Here is a 19227-nt window from a genome sequence, read left to right as displayed (position 1 = left end):
CTAGTCACCCCTCACTGCCCCACCTGCCAGCCTAATTGCCCCTAACTGCGCCCCTGCCAGCCTGGTTGCCCCTAACTACACCCCCCCATCAGCGTGGTTACCCACAACTGCCCCCCTGCTAGCCTGGTTGCCCCTCACGGCCCCCCCCCACCAGCCTGCTTGTTCAGTTGTTTGGTCATCCCTTGGGCTGGCCCTGGGCAGCTGGGGGGCTGAGGGGACTGGGTGCCTCCATCTTGTGGCTGTGGGTGCCGCCATCTTTGAGGGCATGGCAGTTAATTAGCATATTTCCTCGTTATTGGCTGTTGGTATTGCCATCTTTGAAGGCGGGGCAGTCAATTAGCATAGCCCCTCCTTATTGGTTGTGGGAATCACCATCTTTAAGGGGGGGAGTCAATTAGCATAGCCCCTCCTTATTGGCTGTGGACGTCGCCATCTTTGTGATAGCATGAGGGTCAATTAGCATATCCCTTCTTTATTAGATAGGATATATAAAATCCTAAGTGACTGGTCAGCCAGTCACTATGATGCACACTAACCGCCAGGGGGCAGACGCTCAATGCAGAAGCTGCCCCCTGGTGGTCAGTGTGCTCCAACAGGGGACCTGTCCCGGTGGCCCACCAGCCCAGGTGGCAACCACTCACTCACTCAGTAGTCCTGCAGGTCCAATCTTTGGAGAACGGACCAGGCACTGACAGACCGTCATCGCTAGCATGATCCCAACAGCTCCACCGGCCTCCTGGAAGTTGGCCTCAGGCACTATGGCTGCTTCCCCTCCCTAGAAGCTCCACAAGGAAGAAATGATATAGAAGCAGCTGCCAGGTGGCTCCTGACAACCAGCGTGAACATCAGTGAGACAGATCTGGATCCCGGGCTGGCAAGGGTGTCCCACCACCCACCCGGAGGGCCAATCACATCTCAGCTCGCCCCTACCCCTCTCAGGAATATCCACCTGCTGGCTTAGCTGGAAGGTGGACATCCCCTGAGGGGTCCTGGACTGAAAGAGGGCGCAGATCCGGCTGAGAGGACACCCCTCCCCCCCAGTGCACGAATGTTGTGCACCAGGCCTCTAGTTTAAGCTATAAAACATCATTGTAGGATTGCTGAGATTAATGAGATACTGGATATGTAGAAATTACTTCAATTACTGACATAAGTTAGATTGAACAATATGAAATTTTTGGTCAAAAATGCTCAATATTGCATAGTTCAACCCAAATAATTGCTGTCATTATTACTATTTATTATAACATTATATTGCAGAGATTATATAAGAATTGGAGGCAATGGATAATATACAGTTATTATAGTGCCTGACAGAGTAGATGTTCAGTAAGTTTTCCTTTCCTTACCATATCTTATCTCACATTTTACATTTTCTGAGAGAACATTTATTTTATGCTTTAAATTTCATAATCAGGCAAAATTACCAGAGCCTAGAGAATCCTAACATTTGAATCAACATCTCTGGAAATTTTACCCAAACCTTAAAATGACCTTGAAATTTGAGCTAGGTAGGGCTCATTTTAAAATTGACAGATGCCTTATATTCCAACAGCTCACTTAGGATAGTTTTCCTAAGCACTGCTTTCATCCAGATTCACCTTTTCAAGAATGCATGATGCCTACATTAAATCAAATTTATAGCTACCCTATAATCTGGTTCATTGAACCTTACTCCCCAGTGTCTATCTATTCTGGCTTCAGGCAGATATGTTCTCTGACTTCTTCCTGAACTTCAGTTCCTAAATGGTTTCTTACTCATCTTTAGTTCTTTAAGTCTCTCCATCTTAAATCCCTCCATTTCTTGATAACTCGCACTCATAGGTGTCACTACCATCTTCTCTATGATGCACTTATTCTTTTTTGCCAAGTCTAAGAGAACCCGATGACAGTATAGTGTATTGTTTTACAAGCCTGGGAGTTTAATAATAGTGAATGCATTTTTGAAAACACATCATATTTCTGCTTTGTATCTCTTTTATATTTTTACTAGAGGCCCAGTGCATGAAATTCGTGCGGGGGGGGGCGGGGGTTCCCTCAGCCCAGCCTGCGCCCTCTCACAGTCTGGGACCCTTTGGGGGATGTCAGTGTCTGCCTGGGGATTGGGCCTAAGCTGGCAGGCAGACATCCCTCTCGCAGTCTGGGGCTCTTGCAGTCCGGGACCGCTCATGCCTTACTGCCTACCTGCAGTGGAGGTGGGAGAGGCTACCGCCACCACTGCTGTGCTCACCAGCCATGAGCCTGGCTTCTGGCTGAGTGGCACTCCCCCTGTGGGAGCTCACTGACCACCAGGGGGCAGCTCCTGTGTTGAGAGTCTCTTCCCTGATGGTCAGTGCTCATCATAGTGACCAGTCATTCTGCCAGTCGTTCCACCATTCAGCCAATTTGCATATTAGGATTTTATTATATAGGATTATTGACTGATTGGGATTGACTATGTTTTAGTTTTACAGTGGGAAGTGTGTTCACATTTTTTCAAAAAAGCTGTTTATTTACTTTTTTAGCTATACTATTGACAACTTTTGAAAAGATTATTTTACAATATGTAGACGTGTACCTATTTCCTCTCACAGAAACAAAAAAGATGTGTGTTTTCAAATTAGTATTAATACAACTAATATAATTTAATACATCTAAAATATAATATTCCTATTCTGGGCCCATAATCAGTACCTATAGCTTAGTGTCAAAGTGAACTCTTGTAATGATAAAAAAAAAATTTGTTCAAGTCATTTTATATTTGTAAAAATAAATAAACCAGTAGATAATTTATTATTTAACACTTATTTTAAAATGGTTGTATAGCTAAGCTTAGAATGGTTTGCTCCCACATTCAATTTTCTTTAAATTCTCTTAGTGATTTAATAGTTCCTTCTGTTATGCCCTGACCCATTAAGTCATGAGTGGTTTTCTTATGACTTGTGTATTTATTTTATAAATCTGATCTATACTTTCATATATTTTCTTAAGGTCACATTAATCATTTAAATTTTACTTATTAAGGTATTTTAAATATGTTTGAAAAGAGAAAAAAAAGTGTTTTTTTCCCCACCCTCTACCTTGACTTCTTTTATGAGATTCAGCTAGCCATCTGTCTTTTATAAAATATCACTTTCATAAAGCCTTTCCTGATCAAAAATAACATTCATAAAAAGCTTCACAAAATGCAATTTATGTGCAATGAAAAAATAGGACAGGGGTAAATGTTGAGGCACTTTATCTCAACTATCATATTTCTTCTTCATCTGAGGAAATGTTTTTGTCTCTCTCAGTATTGCTGAATTTTCTTGATATCTGTTATAGAGTCAAGATGGGGTTGGCTTATAATAAATAATAACAACTTCCAGTCCTAATCAGTGACTCTTTGAAAGTAAACTACACAAAACCTTTTAGCTACATGTTTTGCAGACACTGACTTTGTACGATGGTCACTGTAACAGCCATAGCTGCCATTTACAGAAAACATAATACACCCAGTGCTATGCTAGGTACTTTCCATGTATTATTGCCAATTTTTGTAATAACTCTGCAAGGTAAGCCTTATGAATCCTATTTTAATAATGAAAGAACTGAATAAAAATTTTGTAGCCTACGTAAAACCAGAGAACTAATAAATAGAAGGGCTGCCTGGAATTCAAATAGGTCCGTCTGACTCCAAAGAATGACCTCTTTTTAAATAATGCAAACCGCTGCAGTAATAAAATAAGTGCTAGGCAATAAGTACCTAAACCGGTACTATCTCATGAATAGATTATACTTAATGGTATGTAAATCTATGTTTTCTTTAAAAATTTAGCAAAAATTACTTTCATTTTTAGCAAGATGATAGGTCATCTTATGTTCTAGAAAATACCCTTTCTAATTACAACTTGAAGCTTCACACTTCTTAGTGCTTCTCCCCCAGGACCTACAAGCTAACTGCAAGATGTTGGGAGGTTTATCGAAACTTAGTATGTTTTCTTCATAGTTCCCCAAATGCCCCATGGTCACTGTGTGAAGAGAAAATATGTTTTATTGAGGGTTGATTTATGCCAATCAAAGCAACCAGAAGGCTATAGTATAGAACATATATTTATTAACTTAGAAGAGAAGGTATCATTTTAATGTTTAAGTCTATTATCCAGGTCACCCATTTTTCTAATATCAGCATATTAGGGTACCTCAATTCATACTCAGATTTTTCCTCTTAATTAGAACTACAAGAACATTTATTAAATCCACCTTCAAGTGGAGCTTATTTCACACAACTTTTAACATTGCCACAATTACATCACTGAACATGTACTTACAATCCTTTTCCTCCTCCAATTTTTCCCCCAAATCATGAAATTATCATTCTTGAACTAATCTGGGTCACCACAGAAGTCTGCCCATGACTATAGAGATCTTAGAGTTTATGAGGGAACAGAGAACACTATTATTTTTTTTTCCTCTGTAAAAAATAGTGCCCTTGTGCACTCATGCTTTTTTGGTTCAGAGGAGGAATGTCAATTTGCCAGTGTTCTATTCTGTCTTCTTTTTTTTTAAAGATTCCTTTAATAGCTCAATTGAATTGAAGTAAGTAATTGAAGTAGGTAAATACAGCACTCTTTTCTGGAATTAGGTTGGACATTTCATGACAAAGAAAATAGGAAATTAAAAGTAACAAAAAATATTGCCAGAATCAAACCCTAAAGTAATCTCAAGAAGCAGGAACCAGAGACCTACACACATTTGAATAAAAACAGGGTACAGTTCAAATGACAGTCATCCTCAAAAGATACTGACATGTAGTCTGGCCAGTGTGGCTCTATTGATTGAGCATTGTCCTGTGCACCAGGAGGTTGTGAGTTCGATTCCAGGTCAGGGCAATGCCTGGGTTGTGGGCTTGATCTTCAGCAGGGCACCTGAAGGAGGCAGCTGATCTATGATGCTTCTCTCTCATTGAAGTTTCTATCTCTCTCTCCCTCTCTTTTCCTCTGTCTAAAATAAATAAAAACATGTATATTAGAAAAAAGATACCGACATGTGGAATATGATGTCCTCATTCAGTTATTAAATCATAAATGGTATTTTAAAGCTGAATAACATGTCAAATAAATGATTCTTCTAAAGATAATACAGATTTAGATCAAATGTGTAGATATATGGTACACAGCTTTTTCATTAATGGTCATAACTCTGAAGCTGTTTCTAAAGAGAGGAATCCATGAAAAACATGTACAAAAATAAATGCTAATACTATTTAAAATTTAAATGACAGAATTTAAAAGTTTCACTTCTGCTCATACATCACTTTGTTAGGTCGCCTTCTCCCTCCACTGCATCAAAAGAAAGATATTAGAATAGGTGATTTATTAGATGACTTTCAGATCAAACAACCTATGATTTTAACCTGTACAGTATTGGGTATATTCATCCTAGATCTGTTTATTTTCTTCCAAAGTAACCAAAGTATATACATTATACAGGGTGAGATATTGTTTTAATTCAGTTCATCATCAGTTGGTATTTATTGAATATTATCCCCAGGGCATTGTGCTAGCAGTTTTGTTATATCTCATACAGGACTCTAACATAGGTTGTTGAACTCAAGGATTTTGTACTACAGTATAATGTACATCAATGAAAAATACATAAGTTACCTCTGCATTTGAAAAATATAGCCAATTTAAATAAGAATAGAAACAAAACAACTTGTTTGATATGTTCTGGGAAGTCCTATGGGCACTAGCCCTGGGAATGATATCAGGTTGTGAATAAGGTCAATAATTGAGATTATACGTATTCAGGACACAGCTGCCATCCCAGCAGCCATGTTAGCCTTATATAAGCAGGGAATGTGTTTTCCCTTTGAAATAGGTGTCAGGCACTCTTCTAAGCACATTACAATCTATCAACTCAGTCTTAGTTTTGTGTTTATTTTGCAGACTAGAAAACTGAAGCACAGAGTTTTAGCAGTTTGCCTAAGAGGCCATGGAGCCCGCAGAACCGAGATGGGGGGAACGCAGCCTGCTTCCAGAGTAAATAGCAGCGTAGGCTGTTGTGTGCACAAGAGTAATGAATAACCAGCACAAATTGGCGGACATATATTTCCCAGGGATGCTCATTGCTTTGATAGAAACATGTCCAGAAAGAGATGTGGAGCTATAATGTTTCATTCCCCACTATGGCCTTCATCTAAAACAGCGGTTCTCAACATGTGGGTCACAACCCCTTTGGGGGTCGAATGACCCTTTCATAGGGGTCGCTTAAGACCATCGGAAAGCACATATATAATTACATATTGTTTTTGTGATTAATCACTATGCTTTCATTATGTTCAATTTGTAACAATGAAAATACATCCTGCATATCAGATATTTACATTATGATTCTTAACAGTTGCAAAATTACAGTTATGAAGTAGCAACAAAAATAATTTTATGGTTGGGGGTCACCACAACATGAGGAACTGTATTAAAGGGTCGCAGCATTAGGTAGGTTGAGAAACAATGATCTAATACATCCTACCACTAACCATTGCCTTTTATACCCTGATCCTGCCAACAAAGATAACATACCTAAATTTTGCTTGGAATTATTGCAGTAATTACCAAAGCAAAATGTCTTTCATGAATATACAGGGAAACCTGGGAACAGCAGAAAGTATTATTATTTTAGCAAATGTTCTTATTTCTCTCTAAACACCAACTATCTAGAAGGAATGGCATTCCAATTTGATATAACAAGAACTTAATCTTATAATGTGCTTACTATGTGCCAGGCACTACTCCATGTGCTTTGCATATATAAAGATGTTGATCCTTATAGACACCTTTTGAAGTGGCATAAAATTATTACTGTTATCATTACTATTTTACAAATGAGGAAAAATGAGGCAGACAATAGGCAACTTATCCAAGACTACCCAATTTGTTAGCCTTAGAAATAAGATTTAAATCCTGAGAGTCTGGGCTGAGTTTATACTCAATATCATAGAAAGTACTTTATATATGTTCACTCAACATTTATCTCATTTTTTTAGATTTGCCACTCAGCAGATATTTATTGAGTATTGTTATGTTAGTTACTGTATTATGCCCATAGGAGTTAGCACTTAATAACATAAACATAAGCCCCTGCCGTCACACAGCTACGTCCTAGTGCAAGAAAATGGACAGTAAACAAATAATTTTTACAGATTGTGAAAACTGCCAGATGGAAATAGAGAGATGTGAATTGGAGTGGTTGTGAAGAATTAACTCCAGGTAGGGTGATCAGTGAAAATGTCTCCATTTCAGTCATCTGAGAACAAAGTTTAAAAAGAGAAAGGAAGATGGGTTTCAAAAAGGCAAATAAAAAATTATACAGAACTTAAAGTTTTAGCCGCATGATCAAATGTTACACCACCAACCATTTCAGAGCTATGTTGATTAGAGAATAAAAGGGATTATGGCAGGGATGGCAAACCTTTTGAGTTCGGCGTGTCAGCAGTTTGAAAACCCTAACTTAACTCTGGTGCCGTGTCACATATAGAAATGTTTTGATATTTGCAACCATAGTAAAACAAAGATTTATATTTTTGATATTTATTTTATATATTTAAATGCCATTTAACAAAGAAAAATCAACCAAAAAAATGAGTTCGCATGTCACCTCTGACACGCGTGTCATAGGTTCGCCATCACTGTATTATGGTAAGGGGTAGGGTGTAGACAGGTTTCATTTTTCAAAGTTTATCTTGAAAAAGTGAAGAGACATGGTTTAATATTTTTTTTGTGTGAGGTGAGAATGGCATCATAGCTGGGTGATACAAGTCGGGTTCTTGAGTTTTAAGCGGAGGAGAGGAACTACATGTTTATTTGCAGCTGAAAATATAAACTGCTTAATATGTGGTGCTAAAGTTTATTAACCAGAGTGAGGGACTGTTGGAGGTCATAATCAAAACTTTTAATATCATGTCATCTGTGGACACCTGTGAGTTTTTTAGAATCCATCAACGATTGTTTATTGAACGCCCACAGCTATGTAGAGTCTGGGTACCCACCTTTGTCCCCTTCCAACTGTGTGTATTTTTCCTACTGCAGCCAGTGTTGTTATTTTTTTCTTTAAGAAATCTGATCACGTTATTCTCAGACTGAAAATTCTTCCCCGGTTTCCCACTGGCCTCACATTAAACCCATCCCGAGCCCAGCGCATAGACTCTGTTGGACTCAGCCTTAGTTTACCTTTTTTTCCTCATGCCTCCTCATTCTCCCCAGGCTTCTCTCTCAAGCAAGCCTCCCTGGCCTCTTTGTTGATTTGATGCAAAATTCTGCTGATTCCTTTGCAGAATCCTTGGCACACAGTGGATTTCGTGTAAATACTGTCTTAATTTCCTTCCACCACTTTACTTGTGTGCAGGGAGGATTGTACCAAAAGGACACAGAAGCCTGTCGGCCAATTTAATAATATAGGAGCATTAGTTTCCTAGGGATACTGTAATGAAGTGCCCCAACTGGCTAGCTTAAGGAAACAGATTTTTCTCTCAGTTCTGGGGGCAAGAGGTATGAAATCAGTGTATTGAGAGGATCATGCTGTCTCTGAAGGCTGTGGTAGCTTCTGGTGGTAGCCGGACAATATTGGCATTCCTTACCTTGCAGATAAATCACTCCAATTTCTGTCCGCATCATCACACGTCTTCCCTGTGTGTCAGTCTCTATCTCTTCTCTTCTTGTAAGGACAGCAGTCATACCGGTTTAAGGGCTCACCTTAATTCAGTGTGACCTCAACTTAACTTACTAGGTCTGAAACAACCCCATTTCAAAATAATATTTTGGGATTTGAAGAAAGACATACATTTTGGAGGATACTATTCAGCCCAGTACAAAAACTATGAAATGACAGGGGTTCACACTAAAATGTTGGCAGCAAGAACGAGAAGACACTGGACAAATTTTAGACTTATTTTTAACAGACTAGTAGACACTGACAAAAATTGAAAAACAGAATTGTTGGAAGCTGGTTTATGATTTAACCTTTTGTAATTCTTTGCCTTTAAGGGTCTAAAGCAGCGGTTCTCAACCTGTGGGACACTTTTGGGGGTCGAACGACCCTTTACCAGGGGTCGCCTAAGACCATTGGAAAACACATATATAATTACATATTGTTTTTGTGATTAATCATGATGCTTTAATTATGTTCAATTTGTAACAATGAAATTGGGGGTCACCACAACATGAGGAACTGTATTAAAGGGTCGCAGCATTAAGAAGGTTGAGAACCTAAGAAAAACAGACACAAAGGGTGTGGTTTTAAAATCTTTTATATTATAATTGGACACAAAGGGTGTGGTTTTAAAATCCTTTATATTATAATCAGAATTATATAGTTAAACCCTGAAAAGCATCTCAAGCAGGTCCTATTTAGATCCCAATCTCTAGAACCCTGACCCAAAATTGGCCCTATTTCCTCACATTTGCAGTTTTAGAGATGAGAGTTATCTTAGGTAAGACTGTTTATTTAGAGACTGTTTTGAGGAAACCTATGTTCTGTATATTATTTGGCAAATATTTGTTAGATAATAAGCATAGTGATAGAAGCTAATGACTTAACTGTGAAAAAGTCTCATCCCTTATGTTACTTAAAGTCAAGATAGAGGCACAAACAATGCACAGCAAGCCAATAGATGAACAATAATAGATTTTAAAACAAGTCATGATCACATGTACCATAAAACAGTTCTATGATTAGAAAGTAACAGGGATAAGGGGAGGGAGGCAGTCAAGAGTCAGAAGAAATAATTATCCTGGTAATCTAAAATTGGGATTTGAAACATGAATTCAGACTTGAAGTCAAAAGAATCCATGAGCCCTAACTGGTTTGGCTCAATGGATAGAGCATCAGCCCGTGGACTGAAGGGTCCTGGGGTTCGATTCTGGTCAAGGGCACATGCCCATGTTGTAAGCTTGATCCCCAGTAGGGGACATGCAGGAAGCAGCTGATCAATGATTCTCTCTCATCGTTGATGTTTCTATCTCTCTCCCTCTCCCTTCCTCTCTGAAATCAATAATATATATATAAAATCAATGAAATCACTTAGGTGGAGACTGTAGAAAATTGTTTCAATGGAAAGTTATTTAGAATTCAAAACTATAAAACTAATCCAAATAGAATTGTTCTTACTGAGGTAGAGGTAGAAGGGGAATAACATTATGCCTCCTAAGACCCTCCATGACCCAAGGTAATTAATTCCTTGGCTCTAGAGACAGTTTATAAAAGTGCTAGTGATGGTCAATAACAGAGAATGAAACAGAATTTAGCTCACAGCACCCAGGTGGTCTTGGGAAAATAACATATCTCTGAGCATCATAATCCTCATTAATGACAATTTACAAACACTGGTCTTTTAAACTCTGCAACTGAGTTATCTAAGCATGTTCTATACATGCAAGAGTCATGGATTCCTCAATAATAAAAATGTGCTTCTTTTACAATAAGAAAATAACATGATTATCACGAAGATTAAAAATAACTTTATAGGCAAACAAAAGTTAAATAATATACACGTGGGCATCTCTACACTTCTCTAACTTCTGAGTTGACCTCTATTCTACTTAAGATCCAATAAAATGCTCTTCTTGAAATCCTAGTTTTAAAAGGATTTCTCCATGTTGAGGCTCTCTATCTCCTCCCCTTTCTCTTACCTCTTTGTTATTTCTAAGTTCAGGAAAATGATTTTCAAAATTCCTAACTTTATTCTCAACTAAACTGTTTCTCAAAATCTAGGCTAGACTTCTCTGCCCTGGGCTCCTTTCCTAGCAAGTCTTCCCTTTTCTAGTGGGGACTCTTCTGCATAGAGCAGTGTTTTCCTTGCAAATTAGCATGCCTGCACAGAAAGTGCTTTTATAAACAGGTTGAAGTACTGGAAGGAAAATGTCAGAAGAGACAGATAACAATTAACAGCAGGATATTGAAAACAAATTTTCCTTGATTTATCCCTCTTTGTCTACATTTTGAATTTTTTTCTTTTTTCTTTTTCCTTAATAACATGAAGTTTATTAGACTGTTAACCACTTATAAATGGGTTTTTGTTATCTAATGATGGATTTGGTACTCAAATCAAATTTTTGCCTGTTTTCTCCAACATCTGAAATGCTCTTATGCCCATGATTACCCTTCAGAATTGCAAATATTTACTCATTTAAAAAAGTTATGTATTTTTTCTTTTTTATTTACATTTAAATTATTTATTGTTTGAAGTATTACATATGTCCCCCCTTCCCCCCATTGACCTCTCCCTGGCCACCCACACCCCCCAACACATGCCCTTACCTCCCTACTGTCTGTGTCCATTGGTTATCTCATTCATCTCCTTTTACAGTAGTCTTCATTAACTGGTCTAATTGACGTACTTCAGTACTCTTATAAATACTCTTATGATAGAGAAAGCACTGAAGGTATGGACTTTGAAGTTAGGAGACATACTAGCTCTGTACTAGTTGTTTGATCACAGACGATTCACTGTGTCTTTTAAGCCTTATTCTCTCTTATCTGAGCACTGAGGTACATACATAACTCCTAAGTTTAAGTAATACAATTAAACATATAAAACACATTTTATTCAAATGTTATAATAGTTTGAAATACGTTCTTGAATGAAAAAGAGTACATTTTTAAAAATACTCCTAATGAAAAAAGGAGTTAATCAAGTGAATGATTATGATGTAGATATCATATTGGGCTAGTAGTCATCATACTTAGATTCATAGAGATATTTGGGGGAGTGGTTTTTAAATTATACCAAAAAGGAATCTATCTAATCTGGTGGGATGACCTGTTTAAGAGATATCAATAATTAGAAAGATGAAATTTAAAATATGGATATTTTGTAAACATGCTAATATAATATAGCTTGGGTAGAGAGGGCTCTGGGACCAGACTATCTAGGTTCAAATTCCAGCTCTACCTCATCATAGCTGTGTGATATAGACCAAATTCTAAACTCCACTTTATCAGTTTTCTTTTTTATAAAATAGGGATAATTATAAAAATAGTTATATAAACTGATCAATAAAATAAGTAATTTATAAGGACTAATATAATTACTATATGTAAAGTGCTCATAATATTTCCTGGAATAGAGGAAGCATGGAGTAGTTGTTTGTAGTTATGATTGTATGCCAGGTACTTCCGTTGTTGCTGGGGGTTCTCTGATGAGCCTTGGAGAAGATTGCATTGAGCACATAAACAGGCATGAATATATAATTACAAATGGTGATTACTCCAAGAAAAAAATAGCAGGTGTTATGAAGCACATAACAGAAAGTAATAGAACAAGGGTAGAATTAAGGATTTTAAATGTAAGCATTCTTACTATGGGATAATATTTTGGAATCTAAATAATGATTTATTTTTCCTCAATGTTATAGAATTTTTTAAAATAAATAATTGAAACTTTATAAATTCTACCATTTGTTGTCCTTATATGTAATCATTGCATAATTTTCTTGCATATGTGAGTATATATATATAGCTGCTCAGAGAAGGAATAAACACATTCTCTCTTTTCAAAGCCTACCAACTGAGAGTGTGCCAACCTCCACCACCCGTACCCAATGCTGAAATTTTGACAGAAGATGATGAATTTGAAATAGGTAAAGTCTTTTATATTACTTTCAAAGAAAGTACACTGTTAACAGAGGGATTTGCTTCAAAAGAAACAAAAATAAAGAATAGAAACAGCCTGTCTTAGAAGCTCTTTCCTCTATGATGGGGATTGCTTAGCATTCTTAAGAATGGACAGCAGTGGAAAGAGGAAAAGAATTATTAAGCAAGAAGAAGGAATTCTATATTTCCAGGATGTACAATTAGAAAACTGTGGGAATTTGAATAATATAGCTGTATAATGTTGCCATAGTAAACTTTTATTATTATCATATTTATTTTGGTTGAGAAATGTAAGAAAATATCAATGAGCAATGTAAGTTGAATCTTAATATTAAAGCAATAATTATAGATAATTTTACTTGCATGATACAGTTTTAATGAATACCTTACCTGTACTGACCAGATTATTTCTTTACTTCTACTGCTTATATACAACTGGCATGACCAGTACAGTCTCACTGCTAGTTTACTCTTGACTTCAGTTCTGATTGGTCAGTGCCTATGAAGTACTAGTAGTTCAATATTTTGAATATCAGCCCTACTTACTGTTAATAGGATTTTTATACTGGTTAAAAGTTTTAACAGATGTTTGTATTGCTTTAGAAACATCTGTTAATTTTCACCATGTTACTCATTGGAAGCCACCTCTGCCTGTTCATTTATTAACAGGTGATATTATTAGGTATCAGTGTCTTCCAGGATTTTCTCTGGTGGGCAATGCAATTCTCACATGCAGATTAGGAGAACGACTCCAGATGGATGGAGCACCTCCAGTTTGTCAAGGTACCAATTATTACGATTGTTGATTTCTAAATATCTATTTTATGTTTAACTCAATACCAGGGGTAATTTTAACTATTTAATATTTAACAGGCAGTAATGTTAAAAGCTATACAACGCTATGGTATTTTTAAAATTCCATTATTTCTCATATTTAATTTTAAACATTTTTTCTTCTCCCAAGTTTTATTTTTTTCTAGTTTATTCCAAAGTCAGTTCAACTTACTTAATTTTTTTCCCAAGAGGTGGAAAATACGATAAATCACTTTAAATAAAGCTCCAGTGTTGATTGCCTTAACTTGAAAGTAGTTTCTAATCTAACCACTACATTAATTAAACTTGACTGAGCATCTTTAAAGTATGAGGATCTGAGGAAAAAAACAAAAAATAAAAACACAAGTTATAGATGGTCCCGTCTATGGAGGCAACATAGCATAGGGATATGGCAGGGGGCTATGGAATCATATAATGTATAACTATTTATGGGGCAGTGAAAGCTTGAAGGGGACATTGGCCTGAGTCATGGGGTCCAAATTACAAGTGAGACTTACTCTGTTACAATAGCGATGGCCCAAATGACAGATGTCTATGTAAAGGCACAGAAGTGAAAAACAGTAGGGTGTGGACTACAAAGAATTCCCTCTGCTACAAGGCAAGACCTTGATGGACCTTGAATGATGTGCTAGAGTGTGGGTGCTCAGGAATCATATATAATTCATTAGATCCAGAAAAGTATCTAACACATAGCAACTAATTATAACTGTGTGGTTAATTCAAATAAAATTATAATTGAATTGAATTATCCTTTTCAGATTTTCTTGGATTATTTTCTTCATTGAGGTTCATTCTGAGGAATGGAAACCTGTTTCCTGGGCACAATATTTACTGTTATAAGCCTAAAACAAAAGTTATGTTGATTATATCAAATTTGCTATAAGTAGGAATTAACATTTGATTTTCTATGTCATTGGAGTTCTTACAAGAAGATGGAAGGATTTTCATAAGGGGTTTTTATAGTAGCAAAAAGAAAAACTTGTTTGGAGGTATAAGCCAGTGCCACTGTGACCAATTCCATTGCTCTTAGCCAGTGGTTTTAGAACATCTTAACGTTGGTAGAGTATTTTGAAGTCTATCATGTATATTCCTGATAGTTAGATGTCATTTATTTGGATAGCATTTATTCAACTTCCTTTTTTATGTAGAGTTAATTTTGGGGTATTTACAATAAATTATTTAGGATTCAGATTCAGATGTTTAGACATGTGAATGGAGAAGACAGATTCTCAGCCTTTTGGGGGATTATGAACGGGAGAATTGCTTGGGCAGACACAGGGAGGTGTAAACAAGCAATTATATACCAGGACGTTTTTCTTGACCCTAATATACACACTGCATTGTGGACTCTTGGAGGAGAACACTTCTTTTTTTATATTTGGATCCAAATTCAATAATCTTTAATAAATAAAATAAAACAATTTGGATAACCTAGATATTTCACAATCCCTCATATTTTAGACTTCCAACATCTTATTTTTTAAAATATGAATTTCCTATAGATTACCAATTGCACCTCTTTTTAATCTAGCTGCTGTGGAGAATACAAAACAAGACAATACATTTTCATCTCATAATAACATTAGATACTTGCTAACAGTTAATTAATCCTACCTCAGAATGAGTTCATTCTGAGTTATTATGTTAATTAATGGACCAGATACAAAAGCTAAGTAGCTGACTATATATTTTAGTTTGTCCTTACAAGCTTGCTAAAAAGTCAGTTGTTTGGAATATTTTAAAACTAATCTACATTGTTTTTAGTCTATTTTAAATTATTTTATTTTTTCCACTTTTTCTAAATGGGGATGCATTATTATTTTTTATTCTTCCCTGGATCCACTTTAAGTTTCAATCTCATAGCTAAAATATGGAAAGCGATTCTAAATGTGATACATTTAAAACAGTTTGATATAAATAAAATATAATGGAGGATTTCATTTGGTGGTTAAAAATATGGGTTCCATTCAGTTGAGTCTGTGAGACTTTGTGGACTTTAAACTTTCTGAGTCTCAATTTCCTCATATGAATAATATGGAGAAAAATTGTACACACTTCTTAAAGCTGTTTTGACAAATAAGTGAGATACTACACAAGAGGTGCTTAACAGTATCTAACATAGAGTCGCAATCAAAAGTATGTATTTACTTTTAATCTTCATGATTATCAGGCTTCTTGCTATACGTTGAAATTGTATGAGAATGGACTATTTTGTAGATTTTCAATGAATTATGGTGGATCATATCAGTGTTTTGAAAGTAATATGGAATATATACTCAGCTCAGAACATTGGGGCCAAAACCTTACATAGGACATGACACTTACTTTTCAATAATCATAGCCTAGAAAGACAGCCCCCAAAATAAGTAAATAATAGCCATGAAATTGCTAATGCAGTAACAGAAGCATATATTACAGAGGCCCCGAGAAGGAAATCTGCAGTTCTGCTTGGGTTGATGGAGCGGTTCAGGGACTGTTTCAAAGAGGAGACTTTTCATCTGGGCCTTGAAATGCACTAACACTTCAAATGCGGCAGACAAGAGAATGCCATTTGAAACAGAAACATGAAAGAATGTGCTGAGTTCAAAATATCTGATTGTGTTAAGGTTTGAGGAGAGAATACACTAAGAAAGGAAGGAAAGGGAAAGGGAAAGGGCAAAGACATAGACCAGAAAGGCAGAGGGGAGAGGGCATAAGAAGATGAGGAAAGGCAAGGAAAGAATGCAAAGAAACAGAAGAAAACAGATGCCTCATCTTTTCATTACTTATTTATTTTCCAGAAAAGTAAGGCATCTTCTATGTAATAAAAAACATGGAAATCAATACCGTAAATTTTTAGGTCCTTCTTCCATTTTTTGAACTGCAAGCTTAATACAAGTTGTTTCTTCTGACACATAATTCAAGGTATTGTCTCCTTTCTAGTATTGAACATGAGCAGCGTATCCAGTATTTAAAGTGTAGTTTTCACAGAGGCCCACACACTGACTTTATTTAATGATATCTTCCTTTGACAGTGCTCTGTCCCGCCAATGAATTGCGGCTAGATTCCACGGGAGTCATATTGAGCCCTGGGTATCCTGACAGTTACCCAAATCTTCAGATGTGTGCCTGGAGCATTTCCGTAGAAAAGGGATATAATATCAGCATGTTTGTAGAATTCTTCCAGACAGAAAAGGAATTTGATGTTCTTCAGGTGTATGATGGTAACCGTGGTTATATTTATTGGATATTCATAAATTCAGCCCAAATACTGTATTTATTATACATTCAGACCTTTGGTATAAAAAACTGCTTATATGATTGTATATTATATATATTTTTACCGTCTCATCAAATTTGCTTATATACCATATGAAAATTGTACTTAACTTGGTTATTGTTTTACAAATTGTAGTTTCTTTAGCTATGAAATTAAAATGTTTAAAATAAACATTTTATATTGTGTGTGGAGCAATTTCATCATATTTAATACTATTCTAAAGATGTAAAATACTGAAGATTAACTGGAACATAATTTTTCAGTTGTATCTAAACTGTTTTATTTTCTTTCCAAAGGACCAAATATTCAAAGTCCCCTGCTTATTTCCCTCAGTGGCGATTATTCATCTGCTTTTAATATAACAAGCAACGGTCATGAGGTATTTCTTCAATGGTCAGCAGATCATGGCAATAACAAAAAAGGCTTCCGGATCAGATATATAGGTATGTGATACATACACACATAACTCCAGTACAGATCTCACCTCCATCCTCAGTATGGTTGTGATTAAAGAGCACAGACACCAACACTGATGAATTAGACATGAACTTAAATCACAGCTCCATCATTGATGATTCTTGAGCAATTTCTATACCACCCCCCTCTCTCAGTTTCCTCATTACTACTTGGTTATATGATTTTTGAAAAGATTAAAGCACTCAGAATATTTATGTCTTATATAATTTAATTATAAATGAAACTCTGACATTTTAATGCTTTTTCCCAATAGATTTCTTTCTTTTGAACTCTCACACAATAGTATTGCTCAATTGTGTATATCTAATCTATTTAAGAACTTCTTTCAATGACAAGTTTAAACAAAAGATAAAAATCTTTTTCATTATTATTTATTGATTTGTGATACTTTGTAAATGTATTAAATATTGAAAGAGAATGATGAACATATTTTTTAAAACTTTTTAAAAATATATTTTCTAGTCATTACTACTTTTCATTCAGTGGAATTTAGAAAGGTATGAGCTGAAAATACTATCAACATGAAATAGTCTTTTCTAAATGCCTTTCTGTTGATAAGGTCTACTGATACTGAATCAATAATTTTTTCTTATCGAGTAAGTTTATAAATAGTTCTCCACTATGTGAAGGTTGTATTCCATTTTTTTGCCATCCTATTCATGTCAGATGCCATGAGTATATGCTCCATAAACTAATATTCAGAATTAGTCAGTCATCTCTCTCTGTACAGTGTTAAGATATGTTTTCCCAAGTCATGGGTCATTATTAATTAGTTAAACTTTCATAAATATTTTATAAACAATTGTGACACAACAGTTCTATTCATAGACTTAAATAAGTTTTTAATTTCAGTTCTAAAAATATACTCTCAAATTTTACTCATTAAGATACATTTGCATAAGTACATAATGTATAATAAAACAATTTTGTCTATCCACTTTGATTTTTAAACCACCTGATGATAGTTTAATTGTAATTTATTAACAGTTTGTCTTTTGCATATTAGAAGTATCTTATCACTAACATCATATTACTAATATGTATAGGTTTTATCCCATGATAGATTTTTAAAAATGTTTTTAGGCTTGCAAAGGAGAAATGTTATAAAAATATATTATTCAGTCATAATATAAGCATTAGTCCTTAAGATTTTTCATATTTGAATCTATGTTTAGATCATATGAACAATATAAATTTTTGTATTAATGTTGTGCCCAAAGATGGCATTTAAAATTTAGCACATTAATTTATATTTTTAAAGACCAGAATAACTTAAAGAGAAACCATTCAAATCAAACAATTATAAGCATTAGATTATGTTCTATAATTTAAAACAAATTTGGATATAAATACAGTGAGAGCACCACTTTTAACCCCCAAAATAGTTTGACATGTTGAATAACTATGTATTTTTCCTTTAAAAGTAACAGGTTATGACATAAATATTCTAAGTCCAATCTACTTCCTACCATTTATCCATCAAGTCTAATTTTTCTCAGATGAATACATTGAAGTTTCAAAGGGTAAATGGATTCTGCCAGTCTGAATATTCTCAAAGTACATATATGTGAAAAAGCCATTTGACATTATCTTGTGACATTTCAGACTTCTGGAGATGAAAAAACTTTATTTTATTGGCTTTTAAAAAAAATCTCCATAAATAAGCACTTTTGACATCATGGAAACTCTTTAATAAACTGGGAGAAAGGATTATGGAATGTAGGGGATCTTTTTTAGACATCAAATGCATGATCTAACATGATATAGGTGTCTGGAGATAACTTCAAAGTGACATGTAAACAACATGATCTAAAATATGCCTACCAAGGCTGTGACATTTAGGCTCTTCAAATGACAGGAAATATAGCTTCCAAATTCACTGAAATATTTATAGGGCGTTTGAACCTCTAGGTTGTTAAGAAAATATGACATTTTAATTTAGAAGGCATCTTTGGTGACAATAAAAATTAAAAGAAGAGTCCAGAGATAATTATGTCTCATAAAAGTTATGTCAGTAGATTGTCAAGACGATAGGAAATAACCTGGCT

The 19227-nt window shown here is 35.4% G+C and overlaps 1 protein-coding gene across 2 annotated transcripts in view; it reads left to right on the top strand.

Moving 5' to 3' along the window:
* CSMD3 (CUB and Sushi multiple domains 3) overlaps positions 1-19227 on the top strand; it is an 879736-nt gene that overhangs the window by 780485 nt on the left and 80024 nt on the right. For both annotated transcript variants that reach the window (XM_081111575.1, XM_081111574.1), the window contains 4 exons: positions 12516-12596; positions 13279-13392; positions 16458-16646; positions 16999-17145. In XM_081111575.1, the coding sequence (XP_080967701.1) occupies positions 12516-12596; positions 13279-13392; positions 16458-16646; positions 16999-17145 (531 nt within the window). The remainder of the gene's footprint in view (positions 1-12515; positions 12597-13278; positions 13393-16457; positions 16647-16998; positions 17146-19227) is intronic.

Source organism: Myotis nattereri, assembly GCF_964212035.1.
Source record: "Myotis nattereri genome assembly, chromosome: 17".
Lineage (NCBI taxonomy): Eukaryota > Metazoa > Chordata > Mammalia > Chiroptera > Vespertilionidae > Myotis > Myotis nattereri.
Note: the sequence above shows the minus strand (reverse complement) of the source record. Positions and strands in the feature narration are given on the sequence as shown.